The sequence below is a fragment of the Leuciscus leuciscus genome, assembly GCF_965113295.1.
Source record: "Leuciscus leuciscus genome assembly, chromosome: 7".
Taxonomy (NCBI): Eukaryota; Metazoa; Chordata; class Actinopteri; order Cypriniformes; family Leuciscidae; genus Leuciscus; species Leuciscus leuciscus.
Genome location: NC_138731.1, coordinates 4,936,712 through 4,964,675, shown reverse-complemented (window position 1 = coordinate 4,964,675; position 27,964 = coordinate 4,936,712). Strand labels below are relative to the sequence as shown.

At 40.5% G+C, this 27,964-nt stretch overlaps 3 protein-coding genes across 3 annotated transcripts in view; 2 read left to right on the top strand and 1 right to left on the bottom strand.

The window, feature by feature from the left end:
• The first annotated feature begins 101 nt into the window (after window positions 1-101).
• On the top strand, window positions 102-24,191 carry actr5 (actin related protein 5). Its single transcript, XM_082176143.1, has 9 exons — window positions 102-540; window positions 13,571-13,803; window positions 14,213-14,382; window positions 17,861-18,078; window positions 18,397-18,534; window positions 20,576-20,674; window positions 21,035-21,174; window positions 22,082-22,214; window positions 23,752-24,191. The coding sequence occupies exons 1-9, from the start codon at window positions 169-171 to the stop codon at window positions 24,031-24,033; spliced, it is 1,785 nt and encodes a 594-aa protein (XP_082032269.1). The 5' UTR covers window positions 102-168; the 3' UTR covers window positions 24,034-24,191.
• The window catches only part of LOC309503416 (uncharacterized protein), a 166,689-nt gene continuing 149,659 nt past the window's right edge, over window positions 10,935-27,964 (bottom strand). Inside the window, exon 2 of the mRNA XM_082176234.1 lies at window positions 10,935-11,002. The gene's annotated coding sequence lies outside the window, so the exon portion shown is untranslated. The remainder of the gene's footprint in view (window positions 11,003-27,964) is intronic.
• The window catches only part of LOC309503413 (uncharacterized protein), a 25,107-nt gene continuing 21,483 nt past the window's right edge, over window positions 24,341-27,964 (top strand). The window contains exon 1 of the mRNA XM_082176230.1: window positions 24,341-27,964. This exon is cut by the window's right edge and continues 771 nt beyond it. The gene's annotated coding sequence lies outside the window, so the exon portion shown is untranslated.

The window sequence follows — 27,964 nt, the reverse complement described above, 5'->3', positions numbered from 1 at the left end:
ATGTCGTTTTAAAATGTGATATAAATAATGACCTCTCTAAGTGACACAATATAAGTCGAACTGTCCGCGAACGACAGGTGGCGCTAGTGAGCAGAGAACACAACACAAACAACCATCAATGGGGACGAAGAAGACAGAGTTGACTGCCCGTGTGTGCTGTTCAACACCATGAATAATAACCGCAATGTTTACACTTTTGAGGATTATAAATGCACGCCGGACCCCGTGTTCGCGGTGGAGAGGGAGTGCCTCGAGCCCTGTCCGGCGCCGATAGTGGTGGATAACGGCTCGTTCCAGTGTCGCGCGGGCTGGGCGAGCGGGGCTGCGCAGTGTGATCGGCCGCGGCTCGTGTTCAGGTCGGCGGCGGCGCGCAGCAGAGGGGCCGCGCGCAGTGACGCGCACGTGGGGAACGACATCGCGAGCGTCGAGCCGCTGCGCTGGAGCCTCAAGAGCGCGTTTGACCGCGACGCGGTGGTGAACTTCGACATACAGGAGCTCATCTTCGATTACATCTTCATGCACCTCGGAATAAACACACAGGTAATGATGTCAGTGGGAAAAGTTTTCAGTCAGTCTCTGTCCACACATTATTTGAAGAATAGAAGCTTTTGACAAGGCAAACTATTTACTATTTCACATGTATGTCATATGCATATATCCATATGTATGTATGCATATGTCTATATATGATTATGGAAAGATTTGCATTGCTCTGGTTGTGGGACTTGCATGAAGAAGTTCATCACAGTAATACCCGCCAGCATCTTCCTCTTGCATTATTACACCAGTATTAGCAGCTACTGTGCTGAAGATGATTCTTCATGCAAGTCCTAAAACCAGAGCAATGCAAATCATTGAAGCAGACAATGGAGACTGGAAAAAAAAAAACATATAATATAATATAATATGACATACAGTACAGGCCAAAAGTTTGGACACATTACTATTTTTAATGTTTTTGAAAGAAGTTTCTTCTGCTCATCAAGCCTGCATTTATTTGATCAAAAATACATAAACAAATGTAATATTGTGAATTGTGATATATTATTACAATTTAAAATAATTGGTTTTCAATTTATTATACTTTAAATGATCATGTATTTCTGTGATGCAAAGCTGAATTTTCAGGATCATTACTCCAGTCTATCACATGATCCTTTAGAAATCATTCTAATATGATGATTCATTATCAAAGTTGGAAACAGTTCTGCTGCTTAATATTTTTTCATAACCTGTGATACTTTTTTTAGGATACTTTGATGAATAAAAGGTAAAAAAAAAGTAAAAATTAAAAAAAGAAGCAAATGTTTTAAAAATAGAAATCTTTTGTAACAGCAATATCCACTACTGGTCAGTCATTTGGGGTCAGTCATTTTTTTCTTTCTTTTTTTGAAATAAATCAATACTTTTATTCAGCAAGGATGTGTTAAATTGATAAAAAGTGATAGTAAAGAAGATTTATATTATTAGAAAATATTTTTTTATTTTGAATAAATGCAGTTCTTTTTAATCTGTTATTCATCAAATATATTAGTCAGCAGAACTGTGTCCAACACTCATAATAAATCAGAATATTAGAATGATTTCTAAAGGATCATGTGATAGACTGGAGTAATAATCCTGAAAATTCAGCTTTGCATCACAGAAATAAATTATAATTTAAAGTATAATAAATTGAAAACCAATTCTTTTAAATTGTAATAATATATCACAATATTACTTTTTTTTTCTGATTTTTTGATCAAATAAATGCAGGCTTGATGAGCAGAAGAAACCTCTTTCAAAAACATAAAAAATAGTAATGTGTCCAAACTTTTGGCCTGTACTGTATATATAATATACATGCATATACAGTAATGCAAGAGAAAGATGCTTTTGGTTTCCCTACTTTTTCCAAGGGACCCAGTCTCTCTATCAGATTAGAAATGATATCTCAGTGATCTGCATTTTTGGGGAGACATTTGTCCATGTTTTCCTGCATGAACATTGAAGGGCTCGAGTCGCCATCGGCTAGCAGTTTTTATTTTACTCTCCAGACTTTTTACGTGGAATGCAAGAACAATGCAAATGTAAAAATTACATATAAATATGTAATGTAGAATATAAATTTCAAACATTAAAGACAAGTAAACAGTCTGTAATTAAATAATAACAAATAATCAAACTACAAGCAATAACACAAATAAACAATAGAGTTGAATAAAGATTAGAAGTTCTGCCTGTGCTCTTCTCTTCCAGCTCTGAGAAGCTGACGGTCCACAGTGTGACATTGGACCATATATATATATATATATATATAAACAATGTTTGAGTCCGCGCTTCGATGGCTGGAATACAGTTAGCGAGATGAGACCTCAAATTTGATGTATTGCCGCGTGTCACAGGGACCTTTTTGCCGCAAATTTTGCATATTGGCTCATCTAAATTTGCTGGCTCGACCTTTTCATTCAGAAATGTTCCCAAAATGGTGATGTTACATTAGGTTTTGGGACGAGAGCGCCTGCCATTGTTTCAGTCTTAATCAAAATCAACAAAACACCAGATACAAACAGCTGGTGGGAAAATGACACTCGTAACACTCTTGTGTTCATTATTAATATATTTAACATTCAGTGTACAGTGATGAATTGTGAAGCCAGAAGGCCACAGCCTCGTTGGAAAAAACGTGAACGCTGCAGCGCCGAGTGAAACCGTACAATTTACTAGCTATTGGCTAATTAGACATGTTTTAGCGTCCTAGCGTGAAATCTGGTCGCATATGCAAGTGATTTTCTCGCATTATAGAGGGTTGATTTAATATTCTTATTTTGTATATAGATCTATCTTGTCTATGTCTATAGGTAAGTGCAGTGGTTATAGAGTAAATGCAGTGACGTCAGTTTCCCACGGGAACACACTCCCTCAGCCGGACTGAGTGGCAGGAGAGCTGATGAGTGACTGGATTTAATTGGGGAAACTGAGAAAACACGAGTAAAACAAACTAATATCAGTTTAAACTAAAGGTTGGACTCGATATAGTGTTCCTTACAACTTACCAAAGATCCAGTGATCCGTGGATATTGACATGCAGCAGGAATCGTGTTTCTTAAACACACAGGTAATGATGTTTATCGATGGGAAAAGTCTCTGTCCACACATTATTTGGAGAACATGGAAGCTTTTGACAAGGCAAACTATTTACTGTTTCACATGTGACTCATTCCAGGGGCTCGTTCTTCGTACATTGCTTATTACATCCGAGATCAAATGACACATCCAAGATGATATCATCGTGCTAATCATGATCTGGCTAACTCGGTTCTTCGAACACACCCGTTGTTTATGATTAGTATCGCTGGATTGAGTTAGTGAGATAACTGCGCGTTCATGCGCTGGGTTAAAAGGGGATATGTATCGATAGTAGAAACATTGATCAGCAACGCTGCTATTGGCTGTTCAGCGTGGCCAAAGAACGCGCTCAGTTTTTCTCCTCAGCAGAGCAAGAACTAATAGTCGAAGTTTATTCGGAATTTTAATGTTTAATCAAAACGCCAGGGAACACCTCAAAGTCTGCAAAAGCCAGGAGAGAGGGCTGGCAAAAAGTAGCAGACAATTTAAATCCGTTAGAAGTGGCCATGTTAGATGTTTTTATCACTTATTAGCCTATATTTTTGTATTTTAATAATTGCATAATTACTTTGTTCATTGTAATGTCAGAGTCACCACACTAGAACATGGGAACAAATAAAAGTGAAGTACAAAAATATTCTATATAATGGTAATTTTTTGTTATTATAGTCTCTTTTATAAAAGGAACTGTTAAATAAATGGTTGTCTGTTTATAAAAGCAACCAAGAAAAAGGCTGGAAAAAAAGAAAAGATCTTGAGTAATGATGAATTGCTTTGACTTGTGAAAGTGAAAACTGAAAATATTTTGCCATGAGTTATTGATCACGTTTCCCGAGTGTAGTTCATTGTAATGTCATTGTGTTTTCCATTTTTACACCAACACTTGTATCTGTTCCCAAGAAAGTGGTGGCTGAAATATGTGCAGTAAGTGGACATTTTCTAACTTTCCAAAGGAAAGAAAGTATAAGACTTTGTAATGTCCATTTGTTTCCATTGTACTGGACAGTGAATAAACCCTCTCAGATAACTGTCATATGGAGGAACTAGCCTACCTGCAAGTGCATAAATAACTTTAACATAAATTACTTAATTTATACTTGTATGCTTTATGGCTGCAATATAAGTGTCAGGATTCCACATCTACAGAAAGGCCTACAGAAGAGTCTGCACAGACAGAGGAGACATAGGCCTACAGGTGGGCAGTGTATAGCCAACTTTTCCTTTTTATTTGTTGCATGAGGCATGCGTCTAATATCTCTTGTTGCAGGCACTTGACCACTGGCTTTTCTTTACAAAGAACATTTGAAATAAAACTCAAGGAACTAAGCATATTTGTCTTTTATGAAACATTTAATGAAAAGTGTTTTTTTTTCTTTCTTTTTTTCAATGTTGTGTAATATGGCACATGCAACAATGTCCCAGGCCCTGTCAGGTGTGCAACCCTCAGACTTATCAGACACTGAAATCTTCCCTTTAGTTAGCCAAAGTTCATTTCATTGTGTGCCCTTGTCCTGGCTAGAGCTGCATTGTAACTGGTTTGGGTCAGGGAATGGGGTCATAAACACCTGTCTGCAGGAACATGTCATAATCTCCTATGAAGAAATGCAGTTCTGTTAGGATCAGCATAAGTGTATGTAATACAGTGAGCTTGATATTTAATTGTGGAACTTTTCTTACCACTTTCAAATAATGTGCATAAATGTGAATCTATGAAAATGCTTAAGTCATGCACAGATCCTGGCCATTTTGCTTTCACATTTGTGATATGGACGATTTTAGTCAACTGCCTTTTTTTATTTTTATATAATATTATTAATCTGGAATATTAAGAATCCCAATATTAACTGGGCTGCACATTTACATTGTGAACCCCCTTTCTAATACCCTTCATTGAGGCCTTGATGGCAGTCTATGGTAGCCTATAGTCTATGGTACCAATCACGTTAGTGAAGCCTGAGTGACACATACTGTAATCGGCATGGTCATGAATGCATGATCTTCATAAAAAATTATGATAGCCAAAAAAAAAAAAAAAAAACTGCTTTAAAAAAAAAACTGCTTTACAACATTGGGTCTTAAGTGGCTTGGAAATGCCACAAAAAAACTAAAACTGTTTTTTAAGCCTCAAACCGCCAGGTAAACTCCGAATGACACGACAGACAGCACTTAACATCAAGTTCTCCGCATCTCCAATAGTGTAAAGGAAAGAGCCACTCGCAAATAGTCTTAGGGCAAGGCAAACAGTTTGTGCTGTAGTTAAAGCCCGACTCCGACAAGTCGAAAATAAATGTGCGTTTCCAACAATTTAATAATGTAAACGACAATCTCACGAGTCACGAGAAAAAATATACATCTCAGAAAGTGCACTATCGCGCTGCGCTGGACTTCCCGTATCAGCTCCGCTTATAAAGCCGGGATCTAATCCTGTTTACATGAAATAAGCCTCTGCTCCCGAGCAGGTTCAAGTTTGCGCACCTGTTGCTATGACAGCAAGTCCAGGATGAGCGTCGAAGAACCAAACAATCCAAGATCATGCCAAATCGTCAACAATCAAATCCAGCAAACTGAGTTAGCGACGTACGAAGAACGAGCCCCAGGATTGCGGGTACATTTCAAGTAGAGAAAGAAAACAAAAAATATGATTTGTTTTTTGTTTTTTATTTTCATAGAATGCACTTTAAATTCAAAATTTTCAATATTTGCTGATCTTAAACATGTAAGATTTAAAACAGAAAAATCTGGTATAGACCCTTTTACTGTTTGTACACAATGATGCCGTATGCGCGCGCATATTGGCAACGGAAGTATGGCGAGAATCAACAGCGTGTCAAGCTACGCGAGCGGATTAAACAACAGACGCAAGCATTTTTTATTATGTCCTCGCTCCAATCAACACGTTTAATCGCCTGCAGCCACTCTTCTGAAACGGCCGTGATCCTGTCGGAATAATATAAAACTTAAGCCCCTTGGTGGAATATCGATTAGGGCAACCGTAAACGCAACAACCAGACATTTTGATGCTGGGAAACTGTTTTGATAAACTTTCGGAGTTGCTAACACGTTAGAGCCAGTGGGGAGAAACACCACTTCCGTTGCCAAAATGCGCGCGCAGCTATTTGATCACGTGGGCTGTAAAAGGGTCTATAAACAAATTGGGTCAAATATATATAGTTAACAAATGTAACCCTAAGAGAACTTTTGTCTTTTCATCCATTAATGCAACTTCAGGCATGATAAGATAGAGACTTTTTGTTTTGGAGTAAAAATATCAACACATTTACCTGAAAAGTTGGCAAGATTGTGTGCATTTTCTCCAAGCATGGCTTTAAAAATGAATTAAATCCATTAAAACTCCATGCAGTACGAATACTAGTTATGCTAATAATATTCTGATCAATTTGATAACAATAAAACACATGATTATCTTTTTTTTTTTTTAAGTAAAACCTTAAACAGAGTTGACATTGATCATAACAGAGTTATTAATAACAGAGTTGACCACCCGTAGGTGAAAGATCAAAACAACAACATCTTCTGCCAGTGTAATAAGGTCTACTGAGTCGAGTTGCAGAGACAACAGTGCAGCTTTATTCAGATAAATGTGAACAAAATAAACAAACTTGACATGAACATGACACTCCCCAACTGCAGTTAGAGGGAGCGAAGCTGGACTAATATAATGGGTTATATAATTGGTGACATGGGGGCTATTTATTAGGGGTGACCCCGAATAGTCGAAGATTCGATGCTTCGATAGGAGGAGCCTGATTCGACTACCGATCTCACGGTCGAATCTTCGCAGAGGTGTTATGAAACGAGGATCATGCCACTTTGGCTATATGAGGGCGCTCAATGTCTGATTTCACATAGAACTACCGGTTTTCTGTCAATACGTTAATATTCACCCTATTATAATAATGCTGTATATAAAAATGTGCAAAGAAATAAGCTTTTAATAAATATTTTTTAACGTGCGTGAATAAATCCAAACACCCCGTGACAGATTTAAATTTCACTTTCAATCCGTGACCGACAGAGGAGCGTCTTGGCGGCAAGGATTTAAATCTTTAACAATGTCTGGGATAAGAAAATCTAAAGTGTGGATGTACACCATCAGAAAGGATATTCTCCAAGGCTGGATTTAGTATCAGGAAAACCATGATCGCACTTCTGCCGGCCAACGTTAACGAGTTGGTTTTCCACAGGACATTCTAAAATGCTTAATGTGAAAAGCTTTTTAAAACACTTAAAAGGCACTTTAATGTGGCCCTAACCGTCCCGCCGGCGGGACGCCACTCCATGAAAAATATTCATAATCAAATTACTAAGCAACCACTGAATGATATGATACAAAATAGGTATCATAAAGCTTAGAGTCTGAACTTTACAATGAATGTAGCCATTATGATTATCTCCAAAGTAGTGCTGAGTTATTTGCTGATAAAATGAAAATTTTTTTTAATATAATTTATGAGTAAGGGGAAATTATTATGTACTGCAATGTGTCAAAAACATCATACAGCTCAGATAGTCCTGTGTCATATGTCATTTGAAAGGTCTCAATGAGTAGAATACAACAAGCATAATTGTTCCAGGGTTTTTAATAAACTTGAGCAAGGTTTTTGTAAAATAACCCCTTAAGAGACCCATGTGTAAACCATATATGGATGCTGCATTGTAGACACATTTCCGCTTGTAACTTCATGAAACATGCTCCAATTGTGGAAAATGACACATCATTATTTACAGCAGATGCTTACAATTAAAAAGAGTCCAAACTCAACATAATCCATCACTCAGAACTAAAGATATTCCTCATGGAGTTCTAAAACACAAAACATCCACTGATTCACGTAGCCTAGCAAGGTAGCTTAGACTTGGCCTTTTTACTCGTATCTTCATGAAATATACGCCGATCATGAAAATTGATACATCGTTATTTACAGCAGGAGCTCATTATTACAAAGAGCCCAAACTTAATATATTCCATCAATCAGATCTAAAGATATTTCCTCATGGCGTTCTAAAACAAACAATACCTCAGACGCGCCTATCCTAGGGTGACCATACGTCCTGTTTAACCAGGACATATCTGGCCAGGATTTCGAGATCGCCTAAAATGCCCGGGATTCGGCTTTTGGTTTCTACAGTCACCATTCATTATGTTTACATTATTACGTTATTTGACACTGACACGTACGTGCCAGCTTTGCAGGTCATGCATTCTGATTCACACGGATCCCGATCGAGACGAAAACACAGGAATTTTCTTAGCAATGCTTACACGCACATCAACCGATCACTTGTTTAGCGTTCATGTAAACACTACATTCAGATTAACCAATCGGAATTAATTCAGTACTACTGAATCAAAAGGTGTACATGTAAACAAAATGAATGGCGACGAGAAAGCAAAAGCCGAATCGCGGATATTTTGGGCGATCTCGAAATCCCGGCCGGACATGACCTGGAATATGGTCACCCTAGCCTATCCTAGTATATACTCATGAAGCACTCGCGTTTGGTTTTCACTTATAACTTCACAAAGCATGCACAGATCGTAGAAAAATGCACATCATTATTTTCAGCAGACTCTCACGATTAAAAAGAGCCCAAACTCAGCAAAATCCATCACTCAGATCTAAAGATATTCCTCGTGGGAGTTGTAACACACGAACCACCACCGGCGCGCATAGAGCATTTATTATAGATGTAGCACTTGTCGTGTTTTAACTCATAACTCAATGAAGCATGCATCAATGCACATCATTATTTACAGCAGATTGTTAAGATTAAAAAGAGCCCAAACTCACCATAATCCATCACTCAGATCTAAAGATATTCCTTATGGCGTTCTAACACAAAAAATTCCACAGGCGGATCTATGAAGTAGCAATGGCAGTGATGCGATGTTGTTTTGATGTGACGTTTCAGCTCATAACTCAATGAAACATGCATGGATTGTGAAAAATCACACATCTTTATTGACAGCAGATTATCACGATTACAAAGAGCCCAAACACAACATAATCCATTGCTTTGATCACGAGATATTCCTCACGAAGTGATGCATACTTGGCTAAAAAACAAGTCTCTCATCCTCCCGGGGTGCAAAGTGTTTTCCAGTTTTCCATATTAATTATCATATTTTTCAAAAATATTGCCTTGATTCAAACAAAATTGGTGTCATTTGAAAGCTTAGAGTCTGAACTTTACAGTGAATGTAGCCAATTCGAAAAACTCCTAAGTATTGCTGAGTTATTTGTTGATAAATAGAATATTTTTTTTCATAATCTATAAAATAGTTTTTTGTACTATGTACTGCAATGTGTCAAAAACATCATACATCTCATAAAACATTCAAAAATCTTTGAAAATTGCACTTCATTTTTTACAGCATATTAATACAATTAAAATGAGCCCAAAATTAACTTAATCTATTGCTTTTATGACAAGATATTCTTCATGGTGAAACAATTTTAAAAATGCCCATGAGGGGGCGTCAAGGTCTCAACAAAAAGGCTATCTTGGTTCCAAATGCTATAACTTTTGATTGCTTTATCCAATCACCACCAAATTTTATCCAGATGCAGCTCATATGTAGAGGGACTCCACCAAAAAAGAATTTTCCTTCTACCTTATTTCCTTCCTGAGTTATTCCATGTCAAATAAGAAAGATATGCATTATCATTATAAAAATTATATATATTTTTTGTCTTTTATCAGCAGTTTCTCGGCAGGAGAATGTCCAAATGTAATGTATATTTTCAAAAAATTTGAAAAGTGTTCTTTCAAACGATACCTACCTTTAGAATCTCCTTGCTATAGTTTTGAAGTTATGAGTCTTTAGTGTTGTGTATGTCACTAAGAAAACTCCTTTTTTTTATTGCCTTCCAAATGTGTGAGGACTAAACAAAAAGGCTACCTTTGTTCCAAATACTGTAACTTTTGAGAACTTTATGCGATCACCACAAAATTTGATTCAGATGCAGCTCACATTTAGGGGTACTTCCCCAAAAAAGAATTTTTCCACTACCGTATTTCCTTCCCGAGTTATTGCATGTCAAACAAGAGAGATATGCAAAATCATAATAAAAATTATGTGTTTTTTTTGGTATTTATCAGCAGTTTCTCGGCAGGAGAATATCCAAATGTAATGTAATTTATATTTTCAAAAAATTTGAAAAGAGTTCTATCAAACGATACCAACCTTTTGACTCTCCTTGTTATAGTTTTGAAGTTATGAGTCTTTACTTTTTTGTGTGTCACTCAGACAAAACAACTCCAAAAATGGCCTCAGGGTTTAAGGGGTTAATGTACACAGTACACACTTTATTAAGACACCATACTGTGTGCAGAGAAGCAGATGAACCCAGAATATGAACGCAATGCGTTTTCATATTTTAATTGAACTATTTTAGGAGATTAAGTCGTTAAACGTTTTTTCACGTTAAGTATTTTATAATGTATTTTATCCGCGCGCACAAAAGACTCCAACGGACACAGACAGAGTGAAAGACTGGATTTGTTCCCTCGATCAGGTATCGGGTACAAGTGGTTTCAAAACTTGTCAGCCGGTTCTAATTTGATTTTTGGATGCTGTGAACATGTTTAGCTAAAATGATTGCGACTCCAGTTTAGCATTTATTGTTGTTTCTGCAGTTAAAAAGACAAAGTTGAAAATTATTATGTTATGAGTTATGTTATTTCTTAGTTTTATTGATCCAAAATGTTTTTATACATTTTCTTCTATCTTTGTGTGATTTTCTGTACATTGCAGCTTTGAAATGTTAAAGCCCCGCCCCCATACACATGATTCGACTATTAGTCGACTATAGGCAAGACTTGACGATTCTGATTCGACTATGCAAATCCATAGTCGGGGACACCCCTACTATTTATACACACAGACTAATGACTAACAAGAAACACCTGTGAACAATCAGACATTGAACCAATGAGAAAACAGAACTGAACAAACAAGAACCAATGAGAATATAACACATGAACCAAAGGAAGCACATGACCGTTTCCTTGAACCCATTGTGCGAGTTCACTTTAATACCGCGTGCTTTATATACATGTTGCTGCTGATTGGACTGCAGTTCTGACACACCCACCAAACAAGAGAAAACGTATCTCAAACCCCGTTGCACACCGGTGCACGCCGTCTCCAGGAAACATGACGTTCAACCCGGAAACCGTAGCAAAACGTTGCGCACCGTTTTGAACTTGAACGTGCCCAAGATCTCATGACGGGATAAAGCGGGAATCACAAGACAAACAGGAACCATGACTTTGACTAAACTTCAAAATAAAAGACATGAAACAAAAGCGATTTCTCCCAACTTTGTGCAGGCATTTGACTTTTGCATGTGTCTCATGGACCTCAACGATGGTCCCAGGATAAATTTCATCATCATATTTGATGACACACCACTGTCCAATGACATCTCCCAGTTGATTTCATGTGTTTTCTGTGATTGCTGATCTTCGGTGGTGTCAGAAAGGATGGGCTGAACATCAGATTCAAACCTTTGTGTGTTGTGTCATGCACACTCAAGAATCTGCTGGATAGAGCAGAGACGGCTGACATCTCTGTAGATGATCTGTCCTGGTGTGGGAGTGATCGTCTGATGGAGGCTCATCGTTGAAGGAACAACCAGGAGTCGTTTTGGCATCTTCTGTACAGCTTTCCCCTCAGCGTCCTCATCAGTGTAGAACAGCTGTATAGAGGTCTGGGCATTCAGTAGACTATCATACAATTGCTTGGCATTTTGAATGTGTTTTCCTTCACTGACCAGTGCCTCCGCTGCTCTTTCTAAACCACGCCCTCTCCATCTGGTGCTCCCTTTCCATGTCTTTCTTGAAGCCTATCTTGAACAACTCTGTGCTAAACGTATAGAAGTTGCCCTTCTGACGGTATTGGGTGCACGGTCCATCACTAAAAAAATGAACTAAACTCACTGATGGATGGTGGGTTTTCACTTGATCAAGCACTGGGGACGAGTGTGTCCGTATAGCGGGTGGACTTTTCTCTTTTGCTGCTGAGATGGTGTAACAATCGGCCTAATCGGTAGAGTTACAGGAGTAAAGTTGGGGTCAGATTAAACTGTGTGAGGTTGGGAAGTGTTATAAAAGATGGGACGACAACAGAAATAAAGTTAATAAATGAAGTGTATTTACAATTTATACAAGGAACTTAAAAACGACACAATACAACTAGAAGCCTTAGGCTGTTAAAAGCAGAGAGTCCATTGGTTCCATACTATAATACAGTCCTTAAGAGTCATTGTGTGCTGTAAGTCCCAATGTATAAGTGTCCACCGGTGTATACACTAGTGATGTGACGTTCGGCACCGAGGCTTGTATCAAAAACCGAAACATCTCACATTGAAGCAGTGTATCAGAGCTTGATTCGTTTTTCCATAACCACGTGATCTGTGACGTCCAAAGCTTCGTTTCCACACAGTCACGTGACTGCTTCATATTCATATTCAGATTCGAAAATAGCGTGAACCCCTTGAGCAGGTGCACTTCTCCATTCCACAATAATTTTCTTTTCTTTTGATTTTATATATATGTATATATATTAGGACCGAGGCTAAAGTTTATGTGAATAAGGCTGCATTTGTCGATCAAAGCAGATTCATAAGAATTGTTTCTGTACACATTAATGTGTCCCATTTATTTGTATTAAATTTTTTCATGTTTGTTCATACATTGTGTAAGAACTACATCAACACTAACACATGAATTATGAGGATTATTTTATTGCTTTGCGGTTTACAGAGCACAAAGTGTTTTATTACATGAAACAATAAAAAAAATGGATGGGTCTTCTGGGACAGAAAGGCAGCTTTTCCAACTTTTGACCACAAGATGTCGTAGTTTGCAACCGTTTGCAACGTGTTGAAAAGCTTCGAGTATTGAACCATTTTACAATACAGTCGAGAGGGAAAGACCCGGTGCTTCACAAAGCTTCATTTCACCATCACTAGTATGTGCAATCCAACTGATAATCCAGTGAAAAGTGATGGGGTTTGCTGGAATGGTAAGTCCTTAAAAGAAACTCCTCGATCCAGCTTTGGTCGTCGTGACAGAGATCTTGTCTGTTTGCCATGCTGCTTCCTTTATACTGGCTATTTCCTTTTTCCTGTCATGTGATCAGTCACATGACAGGCAGACCCAGTATGGATTAAAGACATACACACATTAGAACAGATAAGAGGAATAAAATGGACTAAACTGACTAAGACAACATGTAAACCTATTAAAACTCTAATATACATAATTATAATCATCAAAATATATAGAGTGGTTAAAATGTGTCATGTGTCACAATGGTAGTAAAGCACAAATGTTTGTCCACTCCACCACATGAAGGGTTCCTGTATGTAGAGTGTCCTGCTGCTGAGAGCTTGTTTGAGTAGTAACACCAGCTTCCCCTGTGTGCGCTCAGGGTCACGTGGATCACCCAGTGGTGGTGACGGAGCCGGTCTGTAACCCTCTGCACTGCAGACAGATGATGTCCGAGCTGCTGTTCGAGGGCTACGGCGTCCCGCGGGTGGCGTACGGTGTGGACAGTCTCTTCAGCTTCTACTGTAACAGTGATGGAGCAGCTCTGCCCCCTACAGGCCTGGTGGTGTCCTCAGGGTATCACTGCTCGCACGTGCTGCCCGTCATCAACGGCAGGTATCGCAACACACCACTGTCTCTCCCGAGTTAAAGAAACAGTCTCAGCTTTCAAACTGTGTCAGTTTCATATCAAAATTCAAATAATAAATGTGGTTTTGGCGCTCTATAATGTGGCGAGACGGATCGCTAGCTCCTCAGTTCGAGTGGCGTGTGAACCGGTCATCTTTACGACTAGTTATAGCATGAAATAATCATCAGAAAGCACTTGAAAGAAATAGTATCGGCTGATACCGATATGGTGTCCCATATATAGTGCATCACTAGTAATTTTAATATTATAGTCATGTACCAACTAATAGCGATGGGCAGCTTCAGTCCTGGAGGGCGTCTGTCCGGCAGAGTTCAGCTTTAACCCGAGCCGTGAATGTGAGATGGATATCAGGAGTGTGTGTGTGTTGAATCGCAGGCTGGACTCTGTGAACTGCAAGCGTGTGAATCTGGGTGGAGGTCAGGCCGCCTCGTATCTCCAGAGACTCCTGCAGCTGAAATACCCTGCGAACCAGCCCTCGCTCACACTGAGCCGCATGGAGGAGCTCCTGCACCGGCACAGCTACATCGCCCCGGACTACCAGCAGGGTGAGTGCGCACTCACACACACACACACACACACACACACACACACACGTTACAACACAGCTACATCGCCCCGGACTACCAGCAGGGTGAGCGCGCACTCACACACACACACACACACACACGTTACAACACAGCTACATCGCCCCGGACTACCAGCAGGGTGAGCGCGCACTCACACACACACACACACACACACACGTTACAACACAGCTACATCGCCCCGGACTACCAGCAGGGTGAGCGCGCACACACACACACACACACACACACACACACGTTACAACACAGCTACATCGCCCCGGACTACCAGCAGGGTGAGCGCGCACACACACACACACACGTTTCAACACAGCTACATCGCCCCGGGCTACCAGCAGGGTGAGTGCGCACTCACACACACACACACACACACACACACACGTTACAACACAGCTACATCGCCCCGGACTACCAGCAGGGTGAGTGCGCACTCACACACACACACACACACACACACACACACACACACGTTACAACACAGCTACATCGCCCCGGGCTACCAGCAGGGTGAGTGCGCACTCACACACACACACACACACACACACACACACACGTTACAACACAGCTACATCGCCCCGGACTACCAGCAGGGTGAGCGCGCACACACACACTCACACACACACACACACACGTTACAACACAGCTACATCGCCCCGGACTACCAGCAGGGTGAGCGCGCACACACACACACACACACACACACACACACACACACGTTACAACACAGCTACATCGCCCCGGACTACCAGCAGGGTGAGTGCGCACTCACACACACACACACACACACACACACACACACACACACACGTTACAACACAGCTACATCGCCCCGGACTACCAGCAGGGTGAGCGCGCACACACACACACACACACACACACACACACACACACACACACACACACACACACACACACACACACACACGTTACAACACAGCTACATCGCCCCGGACTACCAGCAGGGTGAGCGCGCACACACACACACACACACACGTTACAACACAGCTACATCGCCCCGGACTACCAGCAGGGTGAGTGCGCACTCACACACACACACACACACACACACACACGTTACAACACAGCTACATCGCCCCGGACTACCAGCAGGGTGAGCGCGCACACACACACACACACACACACACACACACACACACACACACGTTACAACACAGCTACATCGCCCCGGACTACCAGCAGGGTGAGCGCGCACACACACACACACACACATACACACACACACGTTACAACACAGCTACATCGCCCCGGACTACCAGCAGGGTGAGCGCGCACACACACACACACACACACACACACACACGTTACAACACAGCTACATCGCCCCGGACTACCAGCAGGGTGAGTCCTGGGGCGACACTAGGGTTGGGAATCGTAAGACATTTTCCAGTTCCGATTCCGGTTCCGCCAAATGATTCCAGTTCCGGTTCCCATTCAATACAAATTATTAAAACAACTAATAATAATACTAAAAAAATAGTAGTAAGGGGAAAATGCACAGTCCTTTTTCTGTTTATTTCTTATACTTGTCAAATGAGTTTAACAGACAATTAACAATTTTTGCAAATTTTTTTAATTTTTCTGAAGGAAAAATGTTTTTTTCTGCATTCTCTAGGATAATTTGGGACCTCTCCTATAGCTTACAGTATCTCCAGCAGTGGAGAATACTCTCTCAGAAGAGATAGAATATGCTTGAACACACATGTAAGATCCAGACAGGTGAAGCATAATATTTCGATTTGAATGATTGATTCATAAAGACTTCACTTCATTACTGGATGAATCAGCGCTCTAGCAGTTAAATAAACAGAACTGAATGCATCTTGCGGAAAAACATTGTAGCCGGAGCTACTTCTCTGTTTATTTCTATGACGCGGGTGAGTCACTCAGGCACTGTGCTCCTCCGCAGCGGTGCCGGTGTAAAGTAGTCCGAGTATAAACGCTTATTACAGGCTTACCGTAGTGATTCAGGATAAGACAAAAACACGGTTTGAAAAAAGGCATTCATGATGTACTCGCTCATTATATACATTTAGTAATTTCATTTGACAACTGCTCTCTCAGCGACAGCGCGTAAAGTTAACGAAAGTTATCATGAGGATTGTAATGTTTAAAGTAGGGCTGTCAACGAATATTCTAAATTCGAATATATATTCGAATAGTTTTAAAAAACAGAAATTCGAACGTGAAAATAAATATTCGAATGTGAATTTCGAATATGGAAAAACACGCCTGCGGAAGCAGAGACTGCCTGAGGGACAGGTCACACGAGTCGCACAGTCTAGCACAGCGTCACTGCTGAAAGTTGACAGTGCACTAAAAGACAATGGAATAAATTGCAGTCAGTTTTTCCTTTTTTAATACAAGCACCAATAATGTAAGTAGCCTTTTTCTTTTTTAATAGCACTTTCTTTTTTATGAACCTCAGGGTAAAAGTTCTTTGTTGTCACATTTCTCGGAATTGTGTGCCTCATTTTATTTAACGTTAAACAGAAAAGTTCCATGTTTACCACAGCTCGCTCGGAGCGTTCAATGTCGGTTCTGTACTGTTAAACTTAAATTAATGTTAATACATTTGTTTCAATCACTGAATGAAGCCTGTTATATTTGGGACAAGAGTCGCGACCTTAAATTGCTTGCACAAAACTCTTGATCAGCACTCAACGTGTGCTTATTGTTGTTCATTTAAACCGTTATGAGCAGAGAGAGCGTGAGCGCGAGAGAGAGAGAGAGTGCCTGCGAGTGAGCGAGACTGAGGTCTGCGGTCTTGGCCATTAGTTTATTTACTTGGTTTTGTGTTGGTAATACATTGTCAAATATGTTTAAACTTAAATTAACTACCTATACAAGTAGTTATGTATGTCTCTTTGTATTAATTTGTCCTGTTATTGACGTAATGCGCGTCATTGACAAAATGCGCAACCAGATGTTCGAATAGTTCGAATATTCGTGTGTTTTTTAGAGGGAATATTCGAACGTCATTTTTGAGCAATTTTGACAGCCCTAGTTTAAAGCAGATGTCTTAACAAATGTCAGTCGACCGGGAAGATTTTAAAACGAGCCGTTCATTCATAAATACACAAGATCGCTGTGAAAATACAGACCGGAAGTCAAAAGACAACGAGCGCAGCGCTGAAAAGGGGCGGGGCTACATAAGGGCTATAATGTTATATTTTTTGTTGCTGGTGTTTATTTTATGAATAAAATAAATATTAAACTGAACTCCGCGTCGTGCCTAACAATCATAAATGTAAATCACGGCTTCGCGGGGCTTATTGCTGTAATAGGAATGAGTGCGTGTTTAATCGAGATCCTTTAACGAGTAATCGTGCAGCTTTATTTCGTTGAATCACTATTTTGGGCTTGAGTCAACCTCGCGTTTGTCTGAACTGCATTCATGCTCTCATAAACTGTGTGGCAGAGCTGGAGAACTGGCGCAGTCCTGTGTTCTACGAGAAGGAGGTCCACCGCGTGCAGCTGCCGTTCTCAGGGCGTACGGCGGGTGTGTGTGTGAGCGCTGAGGAGAGGAGCGAGAGGAGAGCTCAACAGCTCCGGAGACTGCAGGAGATCAACAGCCGTCGCAGAGAAGAGAAGCTGCAGGAGGACCAGAAGCGGCTGGAGACACTGCTGTCGGTGCAGGTACACACACACACTCACACACACTCACACACACACACACACACACACACGCTCACACACACACACACGCTCACACAGCAGGAGATCAACAGCCGTCGCAGAGAAGAGAAGCTGCAGGAGGACCAGAAGCGGCTGGAGACACTGCTGTCGGTGCAGGTACACACACACACACTCACACACACTCACACACACGCTCACACACACTCACACACACGCTCACACACACACACACACACACACACACACACACACACACACACACACACACACACACACACACACACACACACACACACTCTGACTCTGCTGTTCCCTCAGGAGCTGCTGGAGGACGGCTCTCTGGAGCTGTTTCACAGGAGTCTGGTGGAGCTCAACATGGACTCGGCCGAGGAGCTTCAGTCTTACATCCAGAAGCTCAGCATGAGTGTGGAGCAGCACCGGCTCATGAAGCCCGAGGTCAGGTCATCTAATCTCACAGTTCATGAGTGAGTGGATACAGCTAACACTTCAGTATGGGGAACACATTCACTATCAACTATGACCTTTCCTCAAACTCCTAATTAAAGGTGCTGTAAGCGATGCTGGGAGTCGTAACTTCTTGTTGACATTCGAATTGTTGTCAAACAAAACGGAGGCTAGCTAGACCCTCCCTCCTCCTCATCCCGTCTCCTCCCTCCTCCCCTCCCTTCCGGCATAAAGGAAAGTCTAGTCACTACAAACAAAGTTAAGTTTTACTGAGTTTACATTGTTTACATTGAATACTTCATTCAGTGTGTAATGTCGCCAAGTTAGATAAAGGGTTTTATATATTGCAGAACAGAATGCAGAAAAAGAGAAACATTATTTTAAAATCGTTTCGCCACCTGAAGCTATAACTATAGCTCCCATACAAGGACGCAATAATAGCAAGATAACGTAGCTTCGCGTTTCCCAGTCAGCATAAACAACGGCGGCGGCGTAAACAAATTTAGTCAAAGTTGTCAATAGCCTATAAATGAACATTCAAATTCATAACAAACAGTGGATGAAAACAATCATTCACACAAATTGTCCCCCTACTGTGAATTTGCTTGATCATTTACAATAGAGATTGATCGCTAGCTGAAACATATATGTTGTATTCACCAAAGCTAACGCTGACTGCATAGTTCAAGCTAATTACATCCTTGTGTTGGTTTGGCGAACATGAACGTCAATTTAGAAAGAAATATGGATTTACCTGTTCTGCAAAAACAGAGCAACTGAATGTCGGATCGGAAGCCCTTCTGCCGGCGGAGTTCTCGCCACATTTCGAAGGTTTTTCCGATGTAAATTCGGTATTTCGCGCGTTCCTTATCCTTGTCCCTTATCCTTGTCCCTCTTCTTTGCAATTTGTTCATCGGAACGTCGTCTCTTTGGTCGTGTGTCGGCCATAATTCAAACTTCCCTCTTCATGCGTCTCTCTCCTCCACACCCCCTTCATGTGCACGCGCACTAACCCCCAAACCACACCCCTCAAATACTTCTTGTCGGTGATTGGCTGGAGCACTGTTTGTTGTGTTTCGTGGTGCGGGTGAGCCCAGTTTGTTTTTGTTGGCGTTTGTGGAGCCTGTGGTGTCTACAGAGACCGCAGTTTTTTACAGTGTGTTCAGGGGACAGGCAGCTAGCGGATAGTGAGGAGATGTTTGCTGTATGTGACAAAAAATGTTTTGGCCTAAAAAACGCGTGGCATCGCTTACAGCACCTTTAATAGTTAGTAAGGTAGTGTGTATATGTGTATAGGTATGTGTGCTTTATAAGAACTAATAAACAGCCGCCAAAATCCTAGTAAAATAATATCCTAGTAATATGCATGCTGATAAACAGCTAGTTAAAAGTGAGAATTGGACCCTAAAATAAAGTGTTACCTGACTATAATTAATAAAACATGATTTCCGTGATCTCTTTTGTACAGTTAAACATGCTTCAGCTTTAAGACATTCACATTGAAGGTTTATATATTTAGTGCATAGAAACTTTTAGTTTCCTGTGGTCTGCAAACATGTGCACACTGCCAATACAGCATTTGTTTTTGGACTGCAAAGAAAAATAAACTCAAAATAATGAGATATCAACAAAAAATGATAGGCAGTATTAGATGTCCTGTCATGATGTATAAGTGCTGTATTTTAATTTATTTTTGAATGCTCCTTAATTGTCTAAGTACAATAAGAGAAATTTCTTATTGCTTTCTTTTGACTTTGGTGTGTCAGTAACTATTGGAATCATTTAGAAAATGTGTTTCATGCGCTGTTTAAAGCAGTCGTGACATGAGGAATCACTTTATTTTATTTTAATCTAGCACTAAAACCAGTGTTTCTGTCAGAATGAGGGTGGAAAATAATCATGTTTTGCAAAATATGCTTGTTTTTTCTGCACATTTTTTTAACATTATACACTAGCGTCAAAGAAAATGTGTAAGGAATTAAAAAGGCATGACCCCTGTAAAGATGAAACTGGTCTTCTGTTACTGAATCAGACGGCAGAGGTGGAGCCGCCCGCAGATGAAGGGAATGAGACGGAGACAGATCTGAACGAGGAGAACGAGGAGCCCAGCAAAACCACCAGTGCCAACCAGGTGATCTCAGAGTAAAACCAGTGCATGTCTCGGTAACACTTTATTTTACAGTGTCCTTGTTATACGTGTTACATGTATTTACCATAGTAATAACAGTAAATGATGCATAATTACATGCAACTAACCCTCAACCAAACCCTAATCCTACCCTAACCCTATAGTAAGTACATGTAGTTGCTTAATATTACTCAGTACTTAAATATATAATTACACAGTAACAATGACACCTTAAACTAAAGTGTAACCGACGTCTTTTACAGTCCACTGTCACTATTCATGAACACAGCGAGATTTGTTCATTGCACTTGTGTTCTTGTATCCTCTGGTCTTGATTTTACTCTCTTGATTCTGTTCTTCAAGCCGATGTTCAACATGGCGGAGTATCATCAGCTGTTTGTGGGCACGGAGCGTCTGCGCGTGCCGGAGATCTTGTTCCAGCCGTCTCTGATCGGAGAGGAGCAGATGGGCCTGATGGAGACACTGCAGTTCGTCCTGGAACAGTGAGTGATCTCATAAACAGCCAACACTTGATTTTACAGTGTCTGTTACACATGTTACATGTACTTACTGTAGTAATAACAGTCAAGTCTACATATTTACATGTAACTAATTCTAACCAGTAAACTTAATTTAATTAACATTACTCAGTACTTAAATGTATAATTACACTGTAACGAGGACAGCTTCAAATAAAGTGTAACTAACAAACCCCTGAAATGATATATCAGTGTATTTTGACTGATGATAAATGTGATTAAAACACATCTATTATTCACACGCTATATCCACTCACCAGCATTAAGGCCTCGATTTACTACATGTGAAACTGAAGAATGTGACGGCATTTCAAGCAGAATCCGGCCAAACAAGGTTTAGCTTAATCCGGCTTGTTCGGAGTTTGTTTCGGGCTCCGGCTGGTAAACGCCTTTGAACTACCATTGGTCTGTGACGATGATGTAATAGGGGACATCTTCTCCGGTTCGTTTACTCTGGTTAGTCCGTCGAGGTCAGACGCGAGTGAAGACATGAACACACACACATATCCACATCACTGTGATCAGATGCTTTCTGAACGGCTGTTTTCTCACCGCTGTTATTTTGTTGAGTGTTTATTTAGCTATTAAGAGGAAAGTGTGCAGCACATATTTACATATTCATGAATTAGAATAATAAATCTTGGTTGTGAATGTGTCTTTAATTACACATTGTCATGAACAGTGGGTCGGTAAACAATGCAAGTCTCTCGAACCTAAATATATCACAGTAAAGGTTCAGTTCAGTTTGAACCGGATATGACTGAAAAATGTAAAGTTCAGTGATGTAGTCAGCTGTGAGCTGCGTAATTAAAGTTCATCGTTGTTTGGGGAATCATTAAAAAGGTGTGTGTGTGTGTGTGTGTGTGTGTAGGTACTCTCCAGAACTGCAGGAGGCGCTGGTGAAGAATGTGTTTTTGACTGGAGGAAACATGCAGTATCCTGGACTGAAAGAACGAGTGCAGAGAGACCTGCTCGCCATCAGACCCTTCCAGTCACACTTTAAGGTCTGAATATCACAGTCTCAACTGCTTGAATCATTCCACACACGATCCCAAAATGTGTTTATAGCATAGGGTCATGGGAATATGAGGTAAATTAAGTCATTGTGGAATATTTTATGGCACATTAAGGCCCTTTCCCACCAAAGTCAGATATTTTGGGACAGCGTTTATCATGAAGAAAGATTGAATAGAAACAGTGGATGCAGATTCACATATCGGAGCATTTGGTGGAACTAATGCACTGAAAATGGCTTAGAAGACCAAACATCACTGTGTAAATAGTGAAGATGTGTTCATGAACCCTTTAAACTACAGACACAACCTGTGTCGTGGCTGTGTGGAAAATCACTCTCGAAGTCTTGGGTTTTGATGCTATTGAATAGACTTTATTATCAGAGATACAAAGAGCAGAGCATCTATAGTCTGACTTTGCATCTGCTTATATACACATGATCTACGTAAAGGTCTGGGGCCGGCTGCACCAGCTATGGGCACTAAGAGACAACTCACGCATTATTAAATCTTTTTGCGTTGTACCATTAAACTTAGTTGAAGCGTAACTCTATGTATAAACTAAATATTTACGGCAGCCTCCGATCAGGAGTAACGGTTGGACTAAAATATCAGACAGACTGAACTGCATCAATAAGCTCTTCTTTTACCTGACAGACTTCAATTCTTGAGACATTTGATTATGCTGACATTTACACTCGCTTACATTTTAAGAGCGAACAGAACATTATTGGAATAGATTGCTTTGTTAACGGCTCATCAATGCGCACCCGTCCTACAGCGCCGCCGCCGTGTGCATCTGTCCATCGGCCCGTGATGTGCATGTCAAATACAATCAGTCATAATCAATAAATCTTATTTCTTATGTTTTTTTGTATCATTGCTTAATTATTTTTCCTTATTAATTCGTTTCAAATACAGTTTCTGAATGTTAGTTACATATAAAAACACTTGTTCAAGATTAAGTGTCGTATTTAATGGAAACGTATTTTCACTGTTAGTTTAGTGAGGTACAAGTCGTCAGAATGAAGGATGAACAGAAATTCACAGCATTTCAACACAACTTCTGCTCACGTATTTGAAGGCTGCTATTGGATCATCGAGGCTAAACGTCATATTATGCGACTACGCATCACTTTACGGAGAACTTACGACCTACTAGCTATGTTCTGGCTTACGAACAAATGGTGCAACGGAATAAAGTACAGAGTTAGTTATAAACTAGCTAGTAGTCACTAAGCCTCTAGTGTGGACTTACGTTCCAATTTAAGAAAGAACTTGTGAACGGCTGGTGCAACCCGACCCTGGTCAGTACATAAAATGAATATATTCACATTGATTATACTTGATTAATTTATATTCTGATTAATACAAATTTTCCACATCTGTAATTAGTGTGTTATTAGTAAATTTATCTGCAGTCTGCATTACATAGTGCTCGTGGTTTTAGACCCAGGACGTCATAAAAGGAATATTCCAGCGCAGATTGAATAGTCTACTAGCTACTGTTGTTATATTTGTGTGGCAGGTGTCTCTGGCGAGTCGGCCGGCTCTGGACGCTTGGTTCGGGGCTCGTGAATGGGCCCTCAGGAGCCCTGCTGAACATCAGGGCTGGATCAGCCGTCAGGATTACGAGGAGAATGGAGGGGAATATCTGAGAGAACACTGTGCTTCAAACACCTTCATACCCATGAAACTCAATAAACCCACACCAGCCGCTAAACACACACTCATGGGAAAACTGACGACGGACACAAGCCTTCCGGACACCATTAGCAATGACAACGACAATGACATCACCCTGTCCTAGTGACGCGTGGAGGGCTGGACGACATTCCCACACATCAGTTTGAGGCCTGTTTGTACAGTTGACATGTATATTTGACAAAATACTATTAGTGACCAAATTTGTTTGTGTTTGTTTAGTGTTTTAATTAGTGTACAAATTAAAGCCTGGTTCACACTGTATGATTTTGGCTGTCTGAGAGAAATGTTGGGAATCCTAAAAGATTCCTCTGATTCCAGAACCGTCTTTGATCATGTAGTTTGACATGTTCATTGACAGCAGATTTATGATCATCAAACTTCTTCTCAGATTAAATTCTGCCAATGTCAGAAGATTTGACCCTCACGCCGCCTTCACACTGGCAGCTCCGATACGGCTACGAAACGACCGGAAGTCATTCATTTCCTATGGAGATTCGCAGACCGCATGCGAATGGGTGCGAACCGGGTCCGAACGAGTGCGGTGCGGAAAAAATCGTGTCCGTTGGTCATCCGGATGCGTTAAAATTTTTTACTCTTGCGAAAGGCTACGGACGGTTCCTATCCGACAGTTCCAGCGGAAGTTAGCGTTGCTATGGTACTGATAAACAAACCTGAATTCTCAACTTTTAATAAAATAAATAATGATTTTATAACGATAAGTTGTCATGTCATTTTTTTATTTTCATGATTTTCTAACGTTATTAGGGCAGTTAATACAATTAAAAGCCCTATATACCACTATATCACATTTAGCCGACCTGACATATCAACGTCCTTGGGAACTTCCCTCCACGCAGCAGCCTTCAGATTAATGTCTCTATAACCCTCATCAGAGAGATCATACAGAATTGTACATTCTGACACTGACAAAATCAACCGTTAATCTAAAAAAAACACATTTTTGTTCTAGTGCTACTCGCTTCCGAAGCTTTTCAACGGTGTAGTACGACGTCCGCTGGGGGCGTATTGCGTATTACGGAGCTGATTTCAACTGCCAGTGTGAAGGCGGTGTCAGTCCTGCAGTGTGGCTTCTCCTACGACAACCGCCAAAGCAAAAGCTAATAGGAGCGCAGAACCTGATGCGCAACAACAAACCACCGCTTGCTCCACAAGCATAGTCTTTGCTTTTTTCCCCCTAATTTTTCTTTTCAAGACAAGCTGTGATCAACATTGACGCTACAGATTGTTTTTGTATGCCAACCACCATTTTAAATTTGCTTGTAATGCAGTTCACCGTCACCAAGCCGTCATGGATTGATGCAAGAAGACTCGTCCGGAGTTTTAATCACGTCTGGACTGTCGTACAGTCCGACACTAATGACAACTGAGATCTTACAGTGTGACATGGCTTACGGCAATGATGATCATGTTCGTACAAACAGCAACAGTCGTAAAGGACTGTTATAAGTCATACCGTGTGAACCTGGCTTAAGAGAAAATGTGAAATCCTGTTGTTGATGTGTATGTTCTTCACACACAGACAAATACACACTCACCAGCCACTTTATTAGGTGAACCTGTTCAACTGCTCTTTAATGCAAATGTTTCATCAGCCAATCACAGGGCAGCACCTCAATGTGTTTATCATGTAGGCATGATCAAGATGATCTGCTGAAGTTCAAACTGAGCATCAGAATGGGGAAGAAAGCTGATTTAAGTGACTTTGAATGTGGCATGGTTGATGGTGCCAGACGGGCTGGTCTGAGTGTTTCAGAAACTGCTGATGTACTGTAAACAACTCCAGGGTTTACAGAGAACGGTCTGAAAAAGAGAAAATATCCAGTGAGCATCGGTTTCTTTGGGTGAAAATGTCTTGTTGATGTCAGAGGAGAATGGCCCGACTGGTTCAGCTGATAGAAATGCAAGAGTAACTCAAATAAGCACTCGTTACAACCGAGGTACAGAAGAACGCCTCTGAACACACAACACGTCAAACCTCGAAGCAGACGGGCTTCAGCAGCAGAAGACACACACCGGTGACACTCCTGTCAGATGAGGACAGGGAGACTGAGGCTATAATTCACACATGCTCACCAAAACTGGGCAATAGAAGATTGGAAAAGCGTTTCCTGGTCTGATGAGTGTTGATTTCTGCTGTGACATTCAGATGGTAGTGTCAGAATTTGGCGTAAACAGCAATGAAAGCATGGATTGTAATCTACCTTCCATCTTCTAATGGATACTTCCAGCAGGATAATCACTAAGCTCGAATCATCTCAAACTGGTTTCTTGAACATGACAGTGAGTTCACTGAACTCAAACGACCTCCACAATCACCAGATCTCAGTCCTATAGAGCAGCTTTGAGATGATGTGGAACAGGAGATTTGCATCATAGATGTGCGCAGCCTGTAATATTTTATTTCAATATGGACCAAAATCTCTGAGGAATGTTTCCAGCACCTAGTTAAATCTGCCACAAAGACTTCAGGCAGTTCTGAAGGCAAAGGAGTCCGACCTGATACTAGCAAGGTATATTTACTAAGGTGGCCATTGAGTGTTTGTGTGAAATATCCATTCACAGGCTGTTCTGATCTTCACGAATGGCATATTCATATTTCATTCATAAATCAAAAAAATTCAGCTGTCAGCCAGAGTGAGTTTGCTGAGAATCAAAAAATCCTCTTTTTTTTTTCTTTTCTTTTTTTCTCTGCACCTGTCATTCTTTTGCACCGCGTTCACACCGCACCTTGTCTACCTCATTCTTTTCCACATGAAATCACAGCATTTTGCAGGCAAACTTCTTTGTATTTAAATCCACAATATGCATCAGGTGCTTGGAATGCCAAAGCTGCCAAAATAAGAAACAAATATACAAAGAAATAATAAAAATAAAAAAATTATGAAAAAATGAAAAAAAGCCAAATTGGTAATGAATAAAATAATATGATTTGTCAATGAACAAGCATCAGCCATGATATTAGTTTTACCTTGCGCTATACGCAGAGGATTCCCGTGAACAGCTTGGCACGTCTGCCGTGCATCTCCCATTGAAAATGAGTTGAGCTTGCGGATGCAGTGTGCCGTGTGGCAGTACAGAGGATGGAAGAACGGGATGACTAGCCAGATGAAAGAGGAGTTTGGGCCGTCCACACATGGAAAACAATAATAAAGAGTTAACATTTTTTTTGTTCATGAACAAGGAAACTGCAACTGATAACTAATGATAATTTGATTTTCTACTGAAAAATAAAGAGAACTGAGAAACAGTTTGATTTTGTGAAACTGAAGAAATAAATGTGGAAAAAGCTACAATTATACATAAGGACATAAAAGTATAAACACATTCTTTTTTGTTTCCTTTTTTTTTTTTTACATTTATGTATTTATTTATTTATTTGTATGTTTATGTATTTATTTCTTATTCTGGCAGCTTTGGCGTCCATACAGGTGGCACGTGGAGCAACACTTTGTATCTCAACACTGTAAATGTGCTGTGCAGGAGAGACTGATCTCAACAGAAAAAAAGGCAAAAGTCGTGACTTATAAAAAGATCACATTGAGGCACTACTGTAAAAATATGTGGCCATTATTTGTCTTACATGTTCTCACAACAACTAGAAAACCTTAATTTATTTTCCACTCAAAATGTTATAGATTAATAAAGATAGTCCAGCCGTAACATTTAAATGCTTCAAATGCAGCATCAGACATCTTGGAAGATCAGAAACTACAGGGGTTGGACAATAAAACTAACAACACCGGGTTTTAGACCACAATAATGTATTAGTATTGTGTAGTGCTTCGCTTTGCAGCCAATACAGCAACAACTCTTCGTAATGACAGATGCATGTCCTGCACAGTGGTCCAGGGATTTCGAGCCGTTCCTCTTCCAGAACAGTGGCCAGGTCACTATGTGATGCTGGTGGAGGAAAACGTTTCCTGACTCCTCCAAAACACCCCAAAGTGCCTCAAACATATTTAGATCTGGTGACTGTGCAGGCCTTGGGAGATGTTCAATGTAACTTTCATGTT

What these genes read in the sequence shown, in the direction of transcription:
- actr5 (XM_082176143.1), top strand. Translation starts at nt 169, where the DNA reads ATGAATAATAACCGCAATGTTTACACTTTTGAGGATTATAAATGCACG. An exon ending in AGACACTGCTGTCGGTGCAG is followed by an intron (nt 18,079 to 18,396) that starts GTACACACACAC and finishes CTGTTCCCTCAG; the next exon opens with GAGCTGCTGGAGGACGGCTC. An exon ending in AAACCACCAGTGCCAACCAG is followed by an intron (nt 20,675 to 21,034) that starts GTGATCTCAGAG and finishes CTGTTCTTCAAG; the next exon opens with CCGATGTTCAACATGGCGGA.